At 45.0% G+C, this 24,512-nt stretch overlaps 1 protein-coding gene across 5 annotated transcripts in view; it reads left to right on the forward strand.

Moving 5' to 3' along the window:
• The window catches only part of TRIM2 (tripartite motif containing 2), a 79,030-nt gene that overhangs the window by 27,920 nt on the left and 26,598 nt on the right, over window positions 1-24,512 (forward strand). For 2 of the 5 annotated variants that reach the window (XM_036031917.1, XM_028522050.2), the window contains exons 2-6: window positions 6,710-6,894; window positions 9,900-10,137; window positions 20,148-20,299; window positions 21,508-21,688; window positions 22,549-23,272. In XM_036031917.1, coding sequence (XP_035887810.1) covers window positions 6,761-6,894; window positions 9,900-10,137; window positions 20,148-20,299; window positions 21,508-21,688; window positions 22,549-23,272 — 1,429 coding nt within the window. In that variant the 5' untranslated portion in view covers window positions 6,710-6,760. The remainder of the gene's footprint in view (window positions 1-6,709; window positions 6,895-9,899; window positions 10,138-20,147; window positions 20,300-21,507; window positions 21,689-22,548; window positions 23,273-24,512) is intronic. The other 3 variants (XM_036031916.1, XM_036031915.1, XM_036031919.1) reach the window with 2 other exon arrangements.

Genomic DNA, 24,512 nt, shown 5'->3' on the forward strand with positions numbered 1-24,512 from the left:
CAGAATTTGTTCTGTAATAGGATTGGCCGTTAGGGTTCTCTGGGTATTATGATGTGGGTTGTCTGAATTTAACAAACCCTCCTACATTTTGGAGGTTTAGATGAGACCAGATACGGAGGAATAAATGAGCCCAGCATAATGTATTCAAATCGCCTCACTGAAGGAAGTATTCACGACTGCTTTCTGCACGCCAGCCTTTCTGCCCACTCCTGCCTTACCTTCTCTGCCTCTCTAGGCTCCGCAGCCTTCCTGAGTGCTGCTTATTCTTCTTCTTGAAAATGCACTTATTTAAGTAAACATTCTAATCAACATCAGCATTAAATAATAAGCTTCCTACTAACCAGGGGCGAAAGAGGTTTACTGTGAGCAGGCCTGTCTTTTGAAGTTCCGATGTAGAATAAATTTCTCCTCACCCTACTTGTGAACCGCGCCCAACCCCCAGAGCTTAGGGGCCTGGCTGTGCTCTGCCATTTTTGTGCTCCCAGAATATTCAGCCTCTTTGTGGAGTCCCCGAGGAAAGCAAGGGAGGAGACTTGGAAAGCGAGGTGATGGATGTGGGGAGAGGAGACCCCACTCATCCGGATGGTCCCAGGGTACTGCAGGGTGAACTGAACGTCAATTAGCCTGACCACTTAACACTCCATCGTGCAGACTCCTTCTGGAAATTAGAATCCCCAGAGCAAATCTGAACAACTGACTGCAGAGGGTGAGGGCTTTTATGAAGAAAGCAATGGCAAACAGTTATCCATACTAAGGAAGGAGGTAGAGGACACAGGCATAAAGACAAGTTGGGGACTTGGCTTTTAAATCAGCTTCTGCCCTGGCTGGGGTGGCTCAGTGGACTGAGTGCCAGCCTGTGAACTGAAGGGTTGCTGGATTGACTCCCAGTCAGGGCACGTGCCCAGGTTGCAGGCCAGGTCCCCAGTAGGGGGTGCACGAGAGGCAACCACACATTGATGATTATCTCCTTCTCTTTCTCCCTCTCTAAAAAGAAAATTTTTAAAAATCTTTAAATTTTTTTTTAAATCAACTTCCATGTAAGCAAAACCCAGCAGTTTAGGGAAGCTGCCATGCACCTGACCCTGCAAGTAAGAACCTTTGGAAAGCTTGAGCATGTCCTCGTCTGGAAACAGAAGTTGGAGTACAATACATACCCTCCCCCGCGAATGTCCCCCCACCAAAACACACACTCACACATACGTGGCTGCATACATACTGTCAGGAAAGATACTGCATCTGGCCTTCTAACTTACAAAACGGCCCATTTGGGAGAGCCGCTTGATTTAACTGGAAATAGGTCACCCTGTTTTAATTCCACTGAAGAGTGTCCTCTTTTATTCTAGTTGAGTTCTCAGCTCCAATGCCAGTTCCACTGTGGACGAACACTCACACACTTTAAAAATTAAAAGTACCTGGTTTCTTTAGTCATGTTTCAACCTGTGGCTTGAGCTCGAGGTACCACCTGTCCTGGCAGGTAAAAGGTGGCATATTGTGAGCTACATAGACAGTCCTAATGGTTCAAGAGTTCCTTTCTAGAACTGCACCAGAAGATTTTTAACTCCTTGAGAAGCTGATTTTAGCATATCTGCACCGCCGTCATCTGCCCGAGAGCAGTACAAAATGCAGCCATATTAATACATTCAGCTGAGTGGCAACCAAGAGCAGGAGCAACCCAGGAATGCCATAACGTTAAGCAACAGGCATGGAATCTAGCGCCTGGAGGGTGATGTAGAATCCAATATGCTTGCTGCCTCCTACCCGCAATCACGTGCTAAAGTTGTATTCTCCAAAGGAATCTTGACCGGTTTCCCGACCGGTTTCCCAACCATGTTTCATAGACCAGCCAGACAAGTTTTCACCAACTCTCTCCCGTTCCCATGAAGAGGCCTATTCAGGGTAGCTGTTCTCGTCCATCCTCCCTGACTGCTCTTCCTCGCTGTGGTGTCGGCAGTAGGGGTTTGGATGGTTTTCGCATCTAAATGGCATAATTTGGGGTGGGAAATATGGTCTCAACCACAGAATTGTGGGTGCAGGCATTTTTCTTTCATTTCATCTCCTCCTATCAAGTTCTACTTTTCCATTTGGTTGTAATTCTCACCAAGCTGTGGATCTGAGAACATAAGCCAAGAAAAATACCAGGGATGACGAGAGGAGAGAAGTTTCGGGACAGGAGTTTTCTCTGCCCAAGGACTCAGTGGTGTGATTGCTGCATTGTTTTTACCCGCAAGGAGCTGCATTTAGGCGGCAAGCCCCCTGTTACAAGGAATTTATGTGGCAACCTTCTTAGACTTTTACTTGCCACGCGTATTTGTCGTCTGCAGTTCTCAGTTTCCTTCCCTGCATCTGTGAGTGTGTTAACGTATTTTGCTAACTCTTTACCTACTGGATGATAGCCTGTGTTGCTAAGCATTAGACTATCACATGGGGAGACAGGCACTGTCTGACGTCAAGCAAAAACTTTCCCATGACCGGTAATGACCTTGCTCTTTATCATGTCGTTCAGCAAGTGCCCCTCTTTTCTGCTGCGGGGACTGAGTTCATTCTCATGTTAGACTTTATTTGTTCGGTTCATTCAAAATAGTATGTGTCTGTGATGTACCAGGCACAGTTCTAGGAGCTGGGGCTACTGCAGTGAGTAATCAGACAAGAATCCCTTGAGACTTCTACATCCTCGTGGGATGTGGGAGGAAGTAATATACAAAATAAATACATCACATCGTTGTGTTAGAAAGTGAAGTATGGAGGAAAACAGCAAGGATGGGAGTAAGCAAGTCCTGGGGGTTGGGGGCAAGTTTCAATTTTAAATGATGGCCAGTTAGAGAAAGGTCCTGAGCAGCGCTGGACAGAGGGAGTGCGGCCCTCTGCAAGCGGAGGTGCTCTCGGTTTGCCCCGGACGAGGAGCCTCGGACAGTGTCCCCGCACGGGAGCTCTCGCAGCCTGTGGAAGTCAGCATCACATCAGTGGTGGCTACTTCTGCAGTTTCAAAATGGCTCTTCCTGCCTCCCCTTCTCTGCCATTTCCTTTCATCAGTGTGTCTGGGGCTTGTCTCTGTATCCAAAGCATCTGGGGTCCTGCAGAGGCAAAGCCCACCCCAGGTGTGTTTTCATGTGCGTGTCTTCAGAAATTGGTTTTGCTGATCTCCCGCAGAACCGTTCTGTCTCCTCATCTCCTTCCTGATCGTTCACTTGTTTCTGCTGCGAATGTGAGTAAAGAAGGACCTTGGACACTTCCGAAGCCAAGATGGGGAAAGATGTCAGCTGAGAATCTAGATAAGAATGTACTGCTTTCCTAATCAAGGCGATCTGAAACTGCGGTCATGCCCAAACACTTTGATTAACGGCTGTCATATGTTCTGTGTGTTTTCCTCCAGGCGTATTCAGACTGATGGGAGGCTTCCCACGGTGCGGACTGGTACATTCTGGCTTCCAGTTTTCTGAGTACATTACGCCTTTAGGAGCAGTCAAACTGCCTTCCTCTTGTGGGTATCTGTCATATTCAGGCGGTGATCATTCCTGGCAGAGACTCTGTTTGGGGGTTTTGGAAACGTTTTGTGCTGATCCTGGGAGCCCTAAAAACCCAGATGCCTTCAACAGGTCACTTGTGCCAGATCCATAGCGCCGCTGTGATTTTAAATTAGTGTGAACGCGCACAAAGATTCTCACCCCTACAATAATGATCATGAAAGTAGAATAAAATGTTTCTATTTTGGCTTTAGAGAATAAAAACGCTGGCTCAGGAAATTTCATTTAGTCAACATTATATCATCAAAACAAATGTCTTTTTCTTTTGCCCAAAATCCAAAGGTCTAAGGTTAAAAAAAAGTAAAATCCAATATGATCTTTTTCTCTCTGCTTTCTTTAATACTCAGCATGACTGATTATTTCAAATGGCAATATGAAAATTTTCAAAAGGTATTCAAAATAAAATGGTGAACATGTAATTTTAACTGAAAAGTTCGAGATATATATTTTTAAAATACAGGATGCACCCTTGCTCCAGAGCCTTGCTGATCTTCTGCATCATTGCAATTTCAGTGTTGCTGAAGTGTGAGCACTCTGTCATTTTTATGTCTCTCTCCCACACACATGGTCAGGTGTAACACGTGTTTAGGTGTCACGACTTACCAGATAAGGCAGGAAACTTGAAATCTGAGCTTTCTGAGTCCCTGATTTTGCTGGATGGCCTTGGGCAAGCCATTTAACCCCTAAGCTTTGGTTTCCTGATCTTACAGACAGGCGAATCCATTCCTTCCCTAGTCTGATGTCACAGGGAAGTGGCTGAAGAAAGGAGATGATGTGCCAACACTTTGAGCTCCTGAGAGATGAGCTCCATTGAATTCAATTAATTTCATTCTCCACTCGTTCTTCAGGGAGACATTCAATGAAAGTCTAGCAGATAATGCAGGCTAATTAGGTGTGTCACACCTACACTGTTTAACTAGCGCAGTGAGTCGTTTGAATGTGACACTCCTGCGTAGCAGGCGCTTTCACAAGGCTCTATCTGTATATTAATCATGCTCTTTAATGAACTTATCGAGAAGGTACAGCATTGCAAAATGGGTGTGTCCTGTTTGTAACGCCACCCAAATCTGTGTAAATAGAATTTTCTTAATACAAGTTGACAACTTTTTAAAACTTTGATGATTGGGCGGGGAGAAAGAAGTATCATTTCTCTTTGGAAAAGAGTGTTTCCTTTAGAAAATACAGAATTGTTGATTCCGGAAGTATAGTTTATTTTCCGGCTTCAAACGCAGGTCCCAGGCCACGTTAGCATGCCATCCATGAACCAACCTTCCCTAGTACAGCCTTCTTAAAACACAAGTCAAGGGAGGCGTGGCGGCTTAAGGAGTGAAAAGACTGTGGGTTTTACAGGCATACACACCCCAGTTTGCATTCTGGCACATTTCCGAACGGAGCCTTACTTTTAAAAAATCTTACAGAGTGAGAAGAATACCCTGCCTGCCCAGGTCCTGAAGATGAATTCCTCCTCCTCCTCCTTCTTCTCTTCTTCTTTTTTGGCAACAAGCATTTCTATTGGGAATTAAAAGCTGTGGATACCTTAACCAAATATTTAGAAAATTAGGAAGTGAATTTAGCTCAGCCTTGGGTTGGGATAGAAGCCAGCCGTCCTCTGAGGTGGTAAATGGGGCCGTGTTTCATGTGGTGACTGCCTCTTCCCCTGTTCTCTCCCAGGCCCTCTGCCTGCTTCTCTGTCGTTGCCTTCTGCTAAGTCTCCACTTCTGACTAATCCCTCACTAACCGAAACCTGCCCTGAGTGAGTTCCCTCCAAATACCAACCGACATTGCTTAAAGTAGTAAGGACTAACTCGAGCCTTCGTCCCTGATCCATGACAAATACATTTTAGCATGAAATCTACAGGCCTTCAGTGTGGAGGAAAACACTCTGAACCACATACAAAGTTTTTAATTAAAAGTTCTAATTATTCCTATCCTACATAGCAAACAGTCCATAGTGGGTGGGGGGGACTTTTTCTCTACACTCTTCTGTTCTGTGCCTGGGGACTGCGAATGAACCTGACAAAAGACAGATTATCAGGAGAAGAAAGATGTACAAATTTATGGCTCTTTTATTTTCCTCAAATAAAATGTGTGACACTTTATTGAATTTTATTGACTTAGTACTTTTAATCTACATGCATGGGGGGCTCCACAGAAAAGAAGTGAAAATCCAACGAGGTGGTTTTACCTGGGAGCGTATATGCTGTTCTAACGGAGGGTAAGACATTGTGGAGAAGGGACTAGATGGGGGCAGGGGAGGTGGGGGCAGGCCGTTTGCACTCTTAGGAGCAGTGAGTTGTGGGAAAGTGACCAGGAAACGTGTGGTGTAGGTGAGGATGTTGAGTGAGGTTTGCTATGCAGATTCCTCTCTGTGCTGTCTCTGAGTCTTCCCCTCTTCCTAGCATGGGGGAGTGGGGAACCTTTATGGATGGGGAAACACTAGGCAGGTGGGAGAGGCACGAAGCCTCCCACGCCTGCTGCTTCTCAGTTGCCTTCAGGTCAAAATACTTATTCTTATGTCAAAGTGGCATATTTTGGTCCCTTTCAAGGACTGTGTAATAGTTGGAAAAACATATTCTATCTTTACAAGACTATTTAATATAGGCTATAAGACTATCTTTTAAAAAGATTTTGTTTATTTATTTTTAGAGAGGGAAGGGAGGGAAAAAGAGAGATAGAGAGAAACATCAATGTGCGGTTGCTGGGGGTCATGGCCTGCAACCCAGGCATGTGCCCTGGCTGGGAATCAAACCTGCGACACTTTGGTTCGCAGCCCGTGCTCAATCCACTGAGCTACGCCAGCCAGGGCTGTAAAACTATTTTAATAAGACAGTAAAGATATATTCAAATATAGCCATGGCCGAAGGCATGAACAGGCACAGCTATGTAAGTATGTAACCCCCTCAGCTGCTGCTGTGTTGGAAGTCAGCAAGCACACCTCTTTGTACAGCGCCTCTTCTTCTAATCTGCTTTGTTTGCATGATGAACCTGTGATCCTTTTGTGGATTTGCAAAATAGGCAGCTCATCGTACTTCCTCCAGAGCAGGAGGGTGGGCTACGGTCCTTCTGAGGTCGCTAGCATGGAATTCTACCTGCATTCCTAACCCCACGCCCATAGTGAATGAGCCAATGATTGATTTGCACTTACAGACTATTAAATATGTTTCCGTTTTGGTTTTTCTGTCTGACAGCAGCAGTGTGCAGGGTCAAAGACAGCCGGCCCCCCATGTCAGTGGTCTAGGATGGCCAGTGAAGCCACCAACATCCCAAGTCCTGTGGTGCGCCAGATTGACAAGCAGTTTCTGATTTGCAGTATATGCCTGGAACGGTACAAAAACCCCAAGGTTCTCCCCTGTCTGCACACTTTCTGCGAGAGGTAAGCCTCCTTTGTGCGCGGGGAAGGGAGTCGCGCAGACTGACCTCCTACCCAGGGTTCTCCCCAGCGCTCCAGTCGCCGACGGGAGACGTGAGTCTTCCATGCTTCTGATAGACAGCGAGGAACGTAACCGTGAATTGCCAATAGTTTACTTTCTTTCAAGTAATTACAAATGGGGCAAAAAAAAAATCTAGTAGCTGTTTATTCATTTCCACAGGAGGTGGAGCATTAAACATTTGAAGATTTAAAATTTAAAAAAAAATTGCCCCCTGTTTTTTGTGGAACAATTTTTGCCAATCATAGTTCCCTCACAAAGGGTCTTTGGTGAGGGTCAGTTAAAAATCTATCGTTCCTTCCCATATAGCAGTCAGGTAAAAATACCCGCATATATGTGGCATTAGAAGGCGAGAGCTTCCCTTCCAAAGACACTTCGGAAGACACTGATGACACATTGGAACATTATTATATTTCAGATGAAGAAAAACTACACATGTAATAACTATAAATGATGTATATAGCAATTTGCTATATATAAAAATATACTTCCTTATTTATTTTTCTTAAATGGTTTTTTCTGCCGAGTCACTCATTTATCAGAATCCACATTTATTGCCTTGTTCAATTTCCCACATAAGCAGTTAAGCATAAAGATCTTGTTAGTAATTAGTTTGTCTGTGGCCTAATATAAGCATTTCCCTAGTAAGGTTATATATTTTTCTTAAAAAAGAATATGGTAACTATGTTTTATAGCATTTTGTTAAATACATTTGCTATTATTATTTAATATATATAATTAGAATACTTTGCTTTCTCTTATAGAACAGGAAATTTGTATTTCCAAAGGCTTGAAATCAATGCTAATTACATCTGCCATCCAATTTAACATAGATTTGTTAACTGATCGAGCATGCTTTGAGTTGATTTACTTTGGAAGGTCTCAACTGCAACAGAATAATCACAGTTGGTGGTGATGGATGGAGGGAGAGGTTTATTATTGGTAGTTATGGGGTTTTGTTTGTTTGCTTTGCTTTCTTTGTTGTGAATTGTTTTGTGGTTATGTGTGTATGTGTGGATATCAGGTTTTTGTTTGTTTTAGTGGTGGTATGTAGAGCACCAATACTTTTTACTTTAGTCTTTTTATACTTGGGCTTACGTACTCTGTAATTCATATTCCGGAATGGCTAAATGGAGAGTGGTCTTTCCCCCTACCCCCACTTAATAGGTGTGGCTAAAACACGAACACCAGCTCATTGTCCGTAGGTCCCTGGGCTCCAGTGCTGAGAGCATCATTTGATTGGCAGCAGTTGCCATTGTCTGGGGCTCTTTATGGACAGTGCTGAGAGCCACTCGGTCTAACTCGGCGGAGCTGCCCCTGTTCCCGGAGTTCAGTGCCCAGTTGGTCTGCTGTCCGGGTCCCATTTCCTTGTTCTGACAGGTGAGAGGCAACACTCTGGCCTGCCCTGAGTCTGCCTCCTGCCCTCTCTCTTCGGTTTAGCCCGCTCCATCTGTGTGAGATAGAGGTGCTTTTCATGGAGATGGGAAGAAGTTACAGCTTGGGGGACAATCATGGGCTGGGTTGGGGACATGCTGAGTTTTAGAACTAAACCCATGTGACATCTAAGAGGAAATGTGAAGAAGGCAGATGGTGTACAGACTTGGGGCTCAGAGGAGAGACATCTGTGGGAAAAAATGTAAACGTGGCTGTGTTGTGCTTCAGGCAGGCACGTGGATATGATATCCGGGGGAGAGAAGAGTGCTTACAGTGGAGCCTGGATTAACTCCAAACTGTACTGACTCAGTAGGGAAAACAGAGCAGACAGGAGACCCAGCCGAGTGCAGTGTCATAAGCCCCGAGGGAGGATGAGGTTTCAGAGGAAGGGAGGCGGGTGAAGCATAGTGGTCAAGTTTGATGACTGCTACTGAGAAGTCTAATAAGATAGGATTAAATGATGTTTATGGAATTTAGATGTCATTAGCTCCTTCTGTGACCTAAGGAAGGTCAATTAACTTCTTGTTGTTGGTTTCCTCATCTGCAAAATAGGTGAGATCATTGGTATTTGAACTCTGTTTTGCCGAGAAACTAGAAAATATTGTATAATGTAGTTGTTCAGAGTTTAGATTCTGGCACCAAATTGCCTTGGTTCAAATTCCTGCTTTCCCCCTGGCCACCTACATCCTATGGGCAAGTGACTTAGCTTCTCTCTGCCTGCATTTTGTCATACGTGTAAAGGTGATCGTAAGAGTCCCTACTTCACTGGGTCGTTGGAAGTACTTTGAATTTAGTGGTCAGTATATACAATATGTTGGTCATTATTAGCAATGCATTTCATTAATTAAATGAACTAAGTTGATGCCTGTTGAGGAGAGGCAAGAAGAGATCATGTTAGTGTGACTCAGGGTCCCCTTCCTGCTTCAAACAAAACACTTTCACTTGGGTGTGTTTTTAACAGCAGAGATCTGCTTATGACTTTGTATGTAAAAAGCATTTCCAAAAAAGTGTGACGTGTTTCTTCCCTCTGTGAAAGGCCGCAAGTTCATGAACACCAGACTAGATATTCCAGACCAATGCATCTCAGCCTTAATGTGATTACAAATTGCCTGAGATCTGGTGCATTACTCAGAGTTTGCATTACTGCCAAGCTCCCTCGTGAGGCCAAGGCTGCCTGTCCACAGACCACATGTGTGTGTGTGTGTGTGTGTGTGTGTGAGAGAGAGAGAGAGAGAGAGAAAGAGAGAGAAAGGGAGAGAGAGAGACAAGGCTCTAGAAAACACTACCAAAGTCAGTGGCATCACTCTTTCCTTCAACAGGGCCAGTGTGAGTATAGGTTACCTCCTGGTTTCTGAAATGTTCTTTTCCTAGTAAAAGGAGGGACAAGGTAGTTTCTGCAAAGTGACCTGGGTAGTTACTGAGAACATATGGGGTACCTGCGAGAAGTGGCGGTTCTGTTCCCTGAGCCCCCCTGTGCTGACAGCTCCCCCGGCTTCTGTTTCTGTCCCTGCCACAGGTGCCTGCAGAACTATATTCCCGCCCACAGTTTAACCCTCTCCTGCCCAGTGTGCCGCCAGACCTCCATCCTGCCCGAGAAGGGGGTGGCCGCGCTCCAGAACAACTTCTTCATCACGAACCTGATGGACGTGCTGCAGCGAACGCCAGGCAGCAACGTTGAGGAGTCCTCCATCCTGGAGACAGTCACCGCGGTGGCTGCGGGAAAGCCCCTCTCTTGCCCAAACCACGATGGGAACGTAAGTCACTGCCTGGTGGCGCAACTGCTTGATTGGGGTTGGCTCTGGGCACTCACGGGCTCTATGTGTAGACAGGACTCCACCTGGAACAGGAGGAATTACAAAAGATTCTCCCAGCCCTCAGACTGTTTGGCCTGCTTACGTTCTCTGACCCAATTTATTTAAGTAATAAAGTCCATCTTCGTTGTGTCTGCTAAGCACAGATTGTTGGTTTCCCCCGGAGAGGAGGCCTGTCACTCTTTGCACGCTAAGCATACGTTGACCCGCATAAATATCTGTGTAATAAATTATGGATAAAGATTTAATAATAGATAAGTTCTGCAAATTGAGGCTGTTTACAAAAATGTGAATTACAGTTGCTTATTTTCCTTGTGAGGAAAATTTTTCTCATGCTCCTTGAGACCCTATTTTTTTTTAGCAATAAATAGAATTTGAAGATACATGAGTCCCTGATAATAGATTGTGAATTTCAAACATACTTTGTGCTACTAGAAAGCACAATACTGTTGCAGACTCAAGGGAACCAGCATGAATCACCAAATAATTGACTCACAATAGCTGTGTAACTTGAAGAGGCGGCATTGCGTGGTTGCTAAGAGCACGGGTTTTGGATTCAGACGGCCTGATTCAGACCCTGCCCTTCAACATGTCCTCTGTTGGCTTTGGCTAGTTGGTCAGGCTCTCTGTGCCTCAGCTCCTCATTTATAAAAAGGAAGTAATTACAGTATTTGCCATGTAGGATACTTTGGGAGAATTCAATGTTTAAGTCCTATAAAGTATATAGTAAACTCTTGACAAATGTTAGCCATTAAAATGACTTCTAATGAATAACTTTAGTTCCCCTTTTTAATATGATGACCACTTCAGAAGTGTTTGAAACTACTTATAATATAAGGCTCAAGTATAATAAAACCACTTAAGCAACAAGAGATTGTTTGAGCAAAGCAATTATAAGGCATAACTGGTATTTATATACTTTATCGCAGACCACTCTCTCTGATCACTGTGCTACAGCCTCACTGGCCTAGAACTTGCCAAGTGGTTTCCCACCTCCGGCCTGGCCTGTCTCTGTTCCTTATGCCTGGAATGCTCTTTGCTCTCTCTCTCTATGTGGCTGTAGCTCATTCCTATCCTTCAAGCATCAGCTCAAGTTTCTCCTACACTGAGCAGTCTTCTCTGAGATGCGACTTCCGTCACCTAGGGATGCGCATCACATCACTTCCTGGTTTCCTTCACAGCACCCTTCATCCTTCATCTGTGTAGTTGCTGACTTATTGACCTTCTGGCTTTCCTTTTGGAAAGGGAGCTCCAGGAGGGCAGGGGCCATGTTCCCATTATACCTCTAGGTCTAAGCACAGTGTCTCATATACACAGACATACAGAAAGCATCGGAGACCAACCAGATGAAAACAAGCAAATGCTGTGTATTCCAAACTGGTTATAACAAGGAGTCAGCCACCATCACTTGCATGTTGGCAGAGACTTGAAGGAAGGCAAGGAGTGAGCATGCTCAGTAGTAGAGAAAAGAGGAGGCTTTAGGTGTGCCCTGATGTGAGGCTATTGACACAAGGAAGCTGGAGGTGGGACAAGTAGAAGGGGACAGCTATGTGATTGGTTAAGAGGTACATATTTGCCTTCCTCTGATTGGCCCTAAGTTGGGAGCAGAGACGAAAATTAGGGAAGCTATCAGTAATCCAGTGCTAGCCATTTCAGAGCAGTCGCTACCAAAGATATTGTTTAGCTTTTTGGACTGATACTAGAGGTAGTAATCAATCTGACTTCCTACAAATCTGACTTACAGCAGGCTGACTTCCCGGACCGTGTGTTACAGACGTGGAGTTGGTTTCCTGGGCAGGTTGTCGGTCAGAGTTCTGTTTTTATACATGGTCTGGCCATTGTCCATTCGTAGAGTTAGTCTCTCAGAAGTCAGTCAGTACCTCTTTGTACTGATTGAGTGTGCCAGACACTGTGCTTGGCGTCTTACACACCACTTTGCAAAGGAGGCGTTAGTCACCTTCATTTTATAGGTGAAGACACAGACTAGGACAGTTTAAGTCACAAATCTAAGTGACTCATCATAATGCTAGACCCAGAGGAAAGAGGGCCCTGAGCTTTGTGGGAACCAGAAATAAGGGAGACATCATGGATTACCTATTTTTATTTAAATGAAAGCACATCAGGCTATCAATAGCTAGGTTGTCTTCTGCACATCACACTCCAAGGGAGAGTTACCATGTCAGTTTTGTCAAAGGAACTTAAAACGGTGCCTTCAAAAGTAGTTTCAGGATTCTCCTTATGACCATTTCTCACACTGGCGCTTAGTAAAAGCTGCGGCTGCCTCCTCCGGAGCTCACGTTCTAAATACTGGTCTGGGAGGGCATTTCTCTCAAGGACGAGTCCCCTTAATGTGTCATCCAGGCTCATAGCTCTCTGGAGTGCAGACTTGGTGGGGGAGTAAAGTTTTAGAGGCACTAGGGGACCTGCTGTAGACCCTAGTCTACGTTTGGGGTGAAAGGGCCATCATTTAGAATGAGAAATATTGGGAAATAATAATAACAAAAAGATTACATCAGTAAGTAAAGGCAAGAGTGTTGTGGAATTCAGGGAAGAGCTTGTAGCTCAGTGCAGCTAGAGACTGGAGGCGGGGCGCTGGGGCGGGACCGCAGGCGGCTGGAGAGCACTGGAGGAGCCAGGGCAGAAAGATGGGGAGAAACGGTGACGGAGCTGTGAATGTCATTGAGAAAACGTTTGACCTGAATTTCATTGGCCGTGGGGAAGCATTAAAGCCTTTAAACAGGACACGAGTATTTTAGCCGAGTTGTGGAGGGATGGAGGAGCAGAGACCGGAGGCTGTGACACCGATTGTGAATTCACTGAGTTGTTCAAAGGAGTAGAACAAGAGTAGCATCAGTGGGCATGGAAAAGAAAAGATGACTTTCAGAGAAAAGAATGCTCTTTCAATAGAGAGTCTGCCTCCTCTGGATAAAAAGGCACATGCTAAAATCTGTTCAACTAAGCTATTAAGATTGTGAGAATTTAAGCAGTTAAAATTGCTCATATACTAAAAATATCACTATATTTTCTGATTGCGTAAACCAAGACCCTACACCACCACGAACTCACGTGACATTAGTAACATGTTATAGCAGAAATCCAAATCCTTTAAAAAAGCTTACAACTATTTAATCAAAGAAAAAAATGGGAAAATTAGACAACAAAATATTGAAAGTGGAAGCCTTGTCTATTAAATGTATAAGGTAAAGTCAAATCTATACTCGGGAAATTTTATAGGTTTAGGTATTTTCCTTTATTGAAAAAAGAGTTCAATTCAGAAAGTTAGGGAAAACACAGTAAACATATGGAACAAAAGAAAAAATATTAAACTTACACAATTTAAAAATAATGAGACAATTTAACTCTAAAAGCTGAATGTTTTAAACAAATTAATTCAATAATTTGACATCTGATAAAACAGTAAAAGAAAAATATAAATCAGGACTAATAAAGAGATATCAGTACAGATAAAAAGATTTTAAAAGGAGTAAATCCATCCTACGTGCTGAAGGCTTATAGATTGAAAGTCTTGAATGAAGTGGATGATCAAGAAAATGTGAGTAGACTGGTAATCTCGAAAGGAAGTGGCAAAAGTTAACTTAAAATCCTTCAAACCTGCATAAAACAGATATGATTCACAGTGTGTATACTTCTGGGTCATAAGATAGAAAACTGGCCAATTCGCCTAAGATATACTCATAACCCTGACACCAAAATCTAGTAAGGCAAAACAAGAAAAAAAGTATTACTCATTCGGTTTATCCAAGTAGCTGTAAAATTCTTAATTAAAATACCCCATCAAATTTTTACAGTATAAGAACACTTAAAAATTAAGAAAAGTATGAATATTACAAAGGAAAATGGGCAAAGAACTCAGTAGATTCACAGGGGATATGTAAAATGGTAAAAATGCTGAACTTCACAAATAGGCAAATCTTTTCCAGTTAGCCACAAGTTTTTAAAAAGCTAACAACCATGCTGATGAGGGCAAGGTGAGATATTCTCCCATCCTGTGGGCCGGAGGGTAAGTTGCTCCTGGGAAAGTTTGTATCAGTTTGACAACATACAGTGGCAGTTTTACACAACTTCTTATCCTTCACTCCAGGAATTCCACAAACAGGAAAGTTCCGAGGAAATAGCTAGAGATGACAATGAAGATCTGAGATAAGAATATCATTTAAACATTTTATGTTGCAGTAGAAATTGGAACTAATCTAAACGTGCAATTTTAGGGAAATGGTTAATTACGGTAAGCCCATATAACTGATGGTTGAGAGGCCATTAAAACTGGTGTTTTGGTAACAGATGACCTTCGTGCCAGTACATGAGTGTGCTTGTATGTTTTCTGATCAGTAGGACCGCAGCACATGTGTAGTGCAGACAGGGGAGGTGCTTGGGGCAGAGGGACAAAGTATGGGGGGGAGGGGAATGGAGACATGAAGAGCCTGTCCCTCTCTCCACGATCTCAGGGCTGCAGGAACCAGGAAGTGCTGGGTGACTGGTGAGGGTGAGAGAGGTAAAAGGTCTGGGAGGGCCCTGGATGCCCCTTTAGGGAACTTGGGTCTGTCGAAGTCATGGGGAGCTATTCAATGATGTTAGGCATTGAAAGGCCCAGGTAAGGTTTGCATTCAGCTCATTTCAAAGTTGCTAGAGATGTGATGGGGGAGGGGAGAGTAGAGTTGAGGGAATGTGCCAGGGGCTGGGGGGAAGCACCTGTGAGCCTACAGGGCTAATCCCCAAGGGGGCCTGACCCAGAGCAGCCGGAGTGAGATGGGAGAAGTAGCCGTGTAAGAGGTGATCAGCTGGGGGGGCTGGTGGGGTCAGCCCGCCTCCCAGGTGTCCAGCTCCGTGCCTCTGTGAACAGCAGTGCAGGCCACTGAAACAGAGGTTGACTCTTCAAAGTTACTACGAAGTTTTATAAAATGGTACTGTCGATCTTAGAGAAGCTCCAGAGAGAGAAGTATGTCGTTAGTGCCTGAAGGCACATGGAAAGGAATTTCTAAAGATGTATTTCCTGGTTGCCGCAGGCTTCTGGGCAGAAACTCTCTCAGAGACGCTAATTTCAGCAAAATTTAAGAATCCTTTAGGTCAAAGCTTTACTTTCTACCAGATGCATCAGATCAGATCACACTAAAACTGAAATCCGTCTAAAGAGTTTGATCCTCCTTAGGGTGAAGGAAGCTACTGAAAATGTGTTTTGAGCACTTTCTCAATGCTGGGTCATTGTGATTCTTTGGAATTGTAAAATTTATAAGCCAGCAAGAGGCCTTGGAGAATTAGCAGCGTGTCTCGAATCCTTCTATTGTTTCATCATAGACTGTAGGAGTTCACGGCTGCTGCTTTGAAACAAGGGTCCTCATTGCACATTCAAGCCAAATGCATGCGATATTACAAATAAATTGCTGCAGTTAATTGTCGTGGGTAAATCTTTAAAAACGTTTCCAGCGTCTGAAGGTTAATAAAACCCAGTAATTAACAATAAAGCGGGATGTTGCTGCCATAAACGGCCTGGTTCTGATTAGCACATGTGGATGAAAGCCTGTCATTTGCTCTAAGTGCTGTGGCACAATCTGTCCTCTAATTAAACCGCTGTGGCCACATTGTCCAAATACAAAGAAAATGGGAATAGCGGTCAGTGATTGAAGAGGGTTTTTGCACCGAAAGCAGACACTTGAGGTCATGCCTTGCAGCCCCAGAGCTCGAATGATCCTTAAACCCTACTTTTGCTTGCTTAGGCCTTGCTAACAAGAACGTTAAGAGGTGCCAAGGGGAGAACCTCAGCAAGAATGCCATGCCAGGATCGAGTCCCCACTTCCAGAAGCCTCAGGGTCGGTTGCGAGGCCCTGACTGTACATTTCGGCAGTTAGTACTGCACGTGGTCCTGGTCATCTTCTCTCCTACTGAACACAAATGGCGACGACCTCTCACCAGTAATAAGCTCCTCTGGGCCTCTGGTCCCCCTCCCCGCTCCTCCCTCCCCCTGGTGAGATCAAGCCCCAGCATCATCTCACTCTCATCTCACTCGAGATGGATGAGCCCAGCTCAGTCTCACTCCTCACAGGATGAACTCTTAGCTGGGGTCAAAGCTGTCAGCACCCAAGCTCCGGCATCTGAGAACTGACTAGCTGTTGATACTTCAAAAGGATTTTAGGGCCTTTGCCTCCCAAAAAACGCTTAGAATCCTGAATCAGGGATGATGACGCAGGTTTGCTGCTGTCTTTTCCAAGCAATCACATTTTTTTTAATGGAGGTAGAATTCACATAACACAGACTTCACATTTTAACCATTTTAAAGTGTACAATTCAGTGGTTTTTAGTATATTCAAAGGGTTGTGCAAACATCACCACTATCTAATTCCAGAACTTTTTCATTATCCCCCAAAGAATCTCTGCATTCATGAAGCAGCCACTCATTACCCCCCACCCCCTACCCCGGCCCCTGGCAAACATCAGTCTGCATTCTGCCTCTGGATGTGCCCATATAGATACTTGATGTAAGTGGGATCTTACATACACTGTGTAGCTCTTTGTGTCTGGCTTGTAGCACTTATAATAATGTTTCAAGTTTCATCTATATTGTAGCATATATTAGAACTTCATTCATTTAAAAAAATATTTATTTATTTTAAGACAGGGGGGAAGGGAGGGAGAGCGAGAGGGAGAGAAACTTCAATGGGTTGTGCCCCCTCCAGGTACTGAACCTGCAACCCAGGCATGCGCCCTGACCAGGAATTGAACCGGCAAACTTTTGCTTTGCAGGATGACACCCAACCAACTGAGCCACACCAGTCAGGGCAGAACCTCACTTGTTTTTATGGCTAGGTAATATTCCACACTCTGGATATACTAAAACTTGTTTATTCCTTCATCAATCGATGGACATTTGTGGTGGTTCACTTTTTGGCTATTGTGAATAATGCTGCTACAAACACTTGTGAACGAGTTTGCATGTGGACATGCTTTCAATTCTCGGTACATACCTAGGAGTGGAATCGCTGGGTCCTAGGGTAATCACGTTTAACTTTTAAAGTAACTTTTTTTTAGATTTTATTAATTTATTTTTAGAGAGGGAAGGGAGGGAGAAAGAGAGAGAGAGGGAGAAACATCAATGTGTGGTTCCTGGGGGCCGTGGCCTGCAACCCAGGTATGTGCCCTGACTGGGAATCAAACCTGCGATGCTTTGGTTCGCAGCCTGCGCTCAATCCACTGAGCTATGCCAGCCAGGGCCCGTTTAACTTTTGAGGAACCATCAGCTGTTTTTACAGTGGCTACACCATTTTACATTCTCACCAACAAAATATGAGACTTCAAATTTTTCCAGATTCTCACCAACACTTGTTATTATCTGACTTTCTAAGTCCAGCCAACCTGGTGGGTGTGAAGCTGACCTTGCTTCCCACAGGTTTGCTGAATTCATTTGTTTGTTCTAATTGTGTGTATGTGTGTAGAATCTTCTGTATATAAAATCATGTCATCTCTGAACAGAGAAATTTTTACTTCTTCCTCTCCAACTTGCATGCATTGTATTTATTTTTCTTGCTTAAATGCCCTGGCTAGAACTTCCATTACATTGTTGAATGGAAGTGGCAAGAGAATCCTTGTCCTTTTCCTGATCTTAAGTATGACATTAGCTGTGGATGTTTTGTAGATGCTCTTTATTAAATTGAGGCAGTTTCCTTCTCTTTCTAGTTTGTTTTTTTTTCATTAATGAAAGGGTGTTGGATATTGTCAAATGCTTCTTCTGCATCAATTGAGAGGATCCTGTGGGGTTTTTCCCTTCATTATATTAGTGTGATGTATTACATATAGTGATTTTTATATGTGAACTACCCTTGCATTTCTGGGATAAATCTCATTTGGTCATGGTATACCTCTTTTAATATACTGCTGGATTCAGTTTACTAGTATTCTAGTAGGAATTCTTGCACTGGTATGCATGAGGGATATTAGTCTATAATTTTCTTTCCTTGTGATGTATTTGGCTTTGGTGTCAGGGCATCACTGGCCTAACAGAATGAGTTAGGAAATGTTACCTCTTCATCACACTTTCATGAAGAATTTGGAAGGATTGGTGTTAATTCTTTGTTTGTGAGAAATCACCAGTGAAACCATCTGGGTCCTGGGTTTGTCTTTGTTGAAAGTTTTTTGAAGATTGATTCACCTCTTTACTTATGATAGGTCTATTCACATTTTTATCCTTCCATAAAATGTTTGTGGGAGATGGTGTTTGTGTGTCTAACAATTTTCCCACTGTGTCTAGGTCAATTCCTTGATATATAGCTGTTCACATCACTCTGTTCTCGGTTTTGTTGAGCTTTACGAAGAACCAGATTTTGGCTTCATTGTTTATTCTATTGTTTTCCTGCTCTCGATCTTATTTATCTCCACTCTAATCTTTATTTCCTTTCTTCTGGTTTCTTTACATTTAGTTTGTTCTTTTTTCTAGTTCCCTAAGGTAGAAGCTGAGGTTATTGATTTGAGATCTTCTTTTTAATGTGGGCATTTACAGCTATAAATGTTGCTCTGAGCACCATCTCTCATAAGCTTTGGTATCTTGTGTTTTGATTTTTATTCATCTCGTAGTGTTTTTATGGTTCCCTTGTGAGATCTTCTTTGATTCATTATTTGTCTGGGGGAGCTTCACACAACACAAATGCATTCTCTTACAGTTCGGGAATTCAGAAGTCTAAGAGCAAAATGTAGGAGGGGCTGTGTTCCTTCTGGAGGCTCCATAGAGAACCTGTTGCTCTGTGTGGTTTAGCTTCTAGGGGCTGCCTGCACCCTCTCAGCTTGTGACCTGCCCCTCCGACCACTCCAGTCTCTCGTTTCTGTGGTCTCACCTCCTGCACTGTCTTTGACCCGCCCCGCCTGCCTCCTACGAGGACTCGTGCGATTACATGGGGCCCCGCTGGCTAACCCAGCATAATCGTCTGTTTCAAGAGCCTTAACTTACTCACATTTGCAAGTCCATTTTGCCATATAAGGTAAACACATGAACAAGCTTCCAGGATTCGGATGCGGACATCTTTGGAGCACCATTACTCAGGGTACCACACCTGCTTTGCTATGTGTTCTTTCCACAAGTCTGCATCCCTGATGGTAATCAGTTACACAGTTCTGTACTATTGGGGCTGCAATATCTGCCCTGCTCACATGCCCCGGAAGAGACAGTGTGAGCATCACATGACTCCACCGTCCTTGGCATGGCAGGAGTTGATGCTGATCTATTTTCTGGTGAATGACCTATTGTCCCACTGATTTGCCTTTTACTAGCCAGTGATTCAGGGCTAATGAATTTGGATGAAATCGCACAGGGACTATAACCAGCTGATGATAGTTTCTTTGTTTTATTTTTTCCCCTTTATATATAGGAACAAGCTTTATATATACTTATTTAATTATTTTTAATTGAACTTACTGGGGTGACATTGGCTAATAAACATATGTAGGTTTCAGGTGAATGCCATTCTTCTCGTAACCTTTTTGTTTTGCAAAGTAGTTATTTTTATAAACTATATTATTCATGTTACTATCTAATGGGCTTCTCATTGCTTGTAATAAATTAATATTTAAACTTTTTCTGTTTCAATGTTAAAGTGAAAGCTATCTATAGATAAAACACATAAACTAAAGTGCTTTGCAGTCCTCAATCACTTACGAAGAGTATAAAGGGGTCCTGAGACCAAAGAGTATGAGCGCCGCAGCCCAGCACTGTCCTGCCTTAGTGCACTGGTCGCACAAAAGCTGGTTTTGTGACCAGCTTTACAGTAGCTCTGGCGTCCGATCCACCCCTGATGGAGACCTGGCACAGAAACGTTTGTCCTTCCTTTCCTCCTGTGAAACTGGACATACTGTGGCCGACATCCTGGGGAGGCTGGGAGGATTAGATGGCAGAATGTGAGTAAAGCCCTCCCTCAGTGGCACCGGTCCTGGCATTGTTCTTGTGTCGCCCACAGGTGATGGACTTTTACTGCCAGTCTTGTGAGACTGCCATGTGTCGGGAGTGCACCGAGGGGGAGCATGCGGAGCACCCCACGGTGCCCCTCAAGGACGTGGTGGAGCAGCACAAAGCCTCGCTCCAGGTCCAGCTGGACGCTGTCAACAAAAGGTGCGCACGTCTCCTACCCCCCTCCCCCGCCCCCGCCCCGCCCCGCCCCTGGCACCCAACTGGTCGCCTATGCATCGGGCGTGGCCTCGGGGTCTCTTGTCTCAGTGAGATGGTAGGTTCACGTCACCTAAACAAATTCTTTGATCATAGTCTGTAATCACAAACTAGTGAGTGGAGGGTTGTCCCCTGCCCCTTGGGAAAATTCTCCCTTCTGTTAGGAGTGGTGGCATGTTGTGTTACCACCTTAGATGATTATGAATAAAATACCCTCGAGGAAAATGCTCTCCGGTGACCTCTGAAATGTGTGCATGAAACCAGGCTTCCTGAGGAGCCTTTCTCACCTGCTATTCTTGACGTCCTCAGAGGCCCGTTGGGCCGCCTGTGCCTGGCTCCCCTCTGCTTCAGGGCAGCAAAGGGGTACTGGGCAGGAATTGCTCCATTTTCCTTACGTCGTGCTACATCTGGGCTCTTTCTCTGCCATGGCCTTGAAGGAACAGAGTAACTGTGTGAGGCATGAGAAAGACCAAAGAGAGCAAATAAGTAGCCAGCTGAAAATAAGTCTCTTCAACAGTTATAATGAAAAAAGTGTGGCTATTCTATATGAATGACGAGAACGTGGAAACTTGCAAGAACTTCCCAGGGAACTCTGAGTTTGGATAAGGTTTTCATGTGATTGAGAAAAAAGGTGCAGCTGTATGTCTAGAATAGTGGTTCACAGTCACAGGTAATTAACTCCCCCCCTCCAGGACATTTATCAATGCCTGGGGACAATTTAGTGTCACAGCTCTGTGTGTGTGTATGTGGAGGGGCACTAATGGCATCTGGTAAAGGACAGGATGCTATTAAACATCTGTGAGGCACAGCATAGTTTCCTGCAACACAGAATTCTCCCTCCCAAAATATCGATAGCATCAAGATTGAGAAAGCAAGCCTGGTCTAGAGGATGCGGGAAAGACCGGGGTTCAGAGAGCGTCAAGGCTTCGCCCCATTATTCAAAGCAGATGACTGAGGTCAACGGAAGGAGACACGGGTCCTCGAAGGCTGAAGTTATGTCTTATGCCTTTTGTTCTTCGGTTGTTACGTCTTAAAGATGATGAGAGGCACATACAGAGATTTTTTTTCTTCAGAGAATAGTGTTGAGATAGATTTTTTTTTTACTATCTCTAAGTTGATGTTAAATAACAATGATCTTTAACAACTGTCCTCAGGCTCCCAGAAATAGATTCTGCCCTTCAGTTCATCTCAGAAATCATTCATCAGTTAACCAACCAGAAGGCCAGCATTGTGGACGACATCCATTCCACCTTCGACGAGCTGCAGAAGACTTTAAACGTGCGCAAGAGCGTGTTGCTCATGGAACTGGAGGTCAACTACGGCCTCAAACACAAAGTAAGGCTCCGGCGGTTCTCACAGCTATCCCGGGAGAGACCCGATGCCTGGTGCACGGCGTGGCCCTTGCTTGCTGTGTTCCAACAGCAGCAAAGGGGTCTCCAAGGGGTCCTTAAGTGTCACTGCTGCACAGTAAGCAGGAGTTTTCATTTAGTGGCATATCCAGCTTTTTTTTTCCTTCCTGTTTTCAGCAAAACTCTCATTCTGTGACCGTAAGCCCCCATTTATACTTTGACACAAGGCAAGGTTGGATACAAAGGAATGCTTTCAGGATTTGGGGTTAAACTGGATTGTTTTCCTTCCTTAATAATAATGTCTAATAGTTCGTTAATTGCTCTCTCACCCGCACCAACCTGTTAGTCAGCTTCTAAGTGAGCCGTGACTGCTGCCTTTGTTTGGCTTTGCACGTCTGATCACAAAAGCAGGGATGAAAAGCTTCTGAGATTCAAGGGTGGAAGAGTTTTCATGCCTCTGCTTTCTGTTCCTTTAAGAGGTGACAGGGGAGCTTTGGACATTAAGGAAACATACTGAATAATGAATATTTCAGATGTCAAGCACAAATTGTTTGCCAAGCTCTCTGTGGCGCGGTTTCTGCTCCATGCTCTCAAAAACACATGACCCAAGAAGTATGTGTGTGGGAGAAACAGGGCGAGGCGGAAGGGAGAGAAGGTAATGGGAATGCAGTGTGGGATGAGGCATTAGAACTGGGTTCACTAGTGAAATTAAACATCTCTTGCTGAGAGCCACTGGCGTGGGCAGGTACACAACCGGTTCCGGCCCACCCACGGAAGGCTCTGCCCCTGTGCGGGCTCCACTCCAGTGCTGCAGGAGGCGCTCACCCGGGTGCACTTTTCCTGCAGGTCCTCCAGTCGCAGCTGGATACTCTGCTCGAGGGGCAGGAGAATATTAAGAGCTGCAGCAACTTCACCGCGCAAGCCCTTAACCATGGCACGGAAACGGAGGTGCTGCTGGTGAAGAAGCAGATGAGCGAGAAGCTGAACGAGCTGGCGGACCAGGACTTCCCCCTGCACCCGCGGGAGAACGACCAGCTGGATTTCATCGTAGAGACCGAAGGGCTCAAGAAGTCCATCCACAACCTCGGGACGATCTTAACCACCAACGCCGTCGCCTCCGAGACGGTGGCCACGGGCGAGGGGTTGCGGCAGACCATAATTGGGCAGCCCATGTCCGTTACCATAACAACCAAGGACAAAGACGGGGAGCTCTGCAAAACCGGCAATGCCTACATCACCGCGGAGCTGAGCACGCCCGACGGCAGCGTGGCAGACGGAGAAATCCTGGACAACAAAAACGGCACGTACGAGTTTTTGTACACGGTGCAGAAGGAAGGGGACTTCACCCTCTCCCTGAGACTCTACGACCAGCACATCCGGGGCAGCCCGTTTAAGCTGAAAGTGATCAGGTCGGCTGACGTGTCGCCCACTACCGAGGGCGTGAAGAGGCGTGTGAAATCCCCGGGAAGCGGTCACGTTAAGCAAAAAGCTGTGAAAAGACCCGCAAGCATGTACAGCACCGGAAAAAGAAAAGAGAATCCCATCGAGGATGATTTGATCTTTCGAGTGGGTAAGGAGGCGGCGGCGCGCCTGCGGGCTGAGGGGTGCTCTGGTGGAGGGCTAACGGGGGGAGAACAGTTGGAAACGGGAGCATTGCAGGTCAGAACTTCTACCTGAAGGGGCTGGAACACACTGGCATGTTTTACTAGGTGAGCTTTACTAGGTGAGCGGTCTTGTTCTCTGGAGATATTATGATTTATCCGCCCCCCCTTTTCTTCCTCCTTGTCCCCCCTCCTTCCTGCCCTTCCTCTTTCTCCTATCACAAGGCTGCATGTTCATTGTAGAAAATTAGAAACGGAAAATAAGCAGGGAGAGAATTAGAACTATCACAGCACTCATAATCTGGAAATTTTAGAGGAATGTTGGCAATCGTTTACCTCCCTGTAGGAATGAATGCCTTCGGAGCAGTGCAGACTAACCCAGGGAGGGCGGGGAGATCGTTCTAGGAGATAACCTTCAGTTTCTCTGAAGTCTGCCAGCTACCCCCGTGGTGTGGGCAGGGGGTCGGATGCCTCCTTGTCACTGCTTCTGCACTACTGTAAGGGCTGGGGGTGGGGCAGTGGTGCGTTGTGAGTTGGGGTCACCTCCAGTGTGCTGGCCCGCAGAGCAGCCCCCCAGTGGGAGGGAGGGTGGAAACCTGGAGATGGAATGGGGCTGGGGTGGAGGCAGAAGGCTCCTCCTGAGCCAAGAGGTTGGGGTATGCAAACAGCCCATCCCTTTTCTGATTCAGTGCCTGTGTTTTTTGTTGTTGTTGTTGGTTTTGAATTGCAAAACCAACACTTATTGAGACTAATGTTTTTTTTTTAATACAAAGCAAAAATTGATTGAGTCAAATGTTAGTTTTAGGTGTTTATTTTCCCAGTAAAAAGCAAGCCAGGTGTAAACAAACGATCTGATAATTCTTAAGGGAAAAAGAGTCTTTAGTTACTGCTTCCAAAAGCAAACACAGCCTGCTTCTCTTTCCGCCCCTTCAGTCCTTTATTGCAGAACCTCTAAAAGGCCACTGTCCCAAGTATTACCTGACACATGTAGAAAAACAATTCTATGGGTCAAGCATATTGGGGGAAAGCTAGGCTCAAGTGAAGGAAACAGATTTTTTTAACTGCAGAACCTCTAGAATGTGCTGACGTGCGCTTTACGTTTGCGAGGCAGGGGAGGGATCCCAGGCAGCACTTCCAAACTTTCCTGACCATAGAGCTTTCCCCAGGGAACATCTCGGGGAGATAACCCCTCGGCACATTCCTGGGCAA

Source organism: Phyllostomus discolor, chromosome 8, assembly GCF_004126475.2.
Source record: "Phyllostomus discolor isolate MPI-MPIP mPhyDis1 chromosome 8, mPhyDis1.pri.v3, whole genome shotgun sequence".
NCBI lineage: Eukaryota > Metazoa > Chordata > Mammalia > Chiroptera > Phyllostomidae > Phyllostomus > Phyllostomus discolor.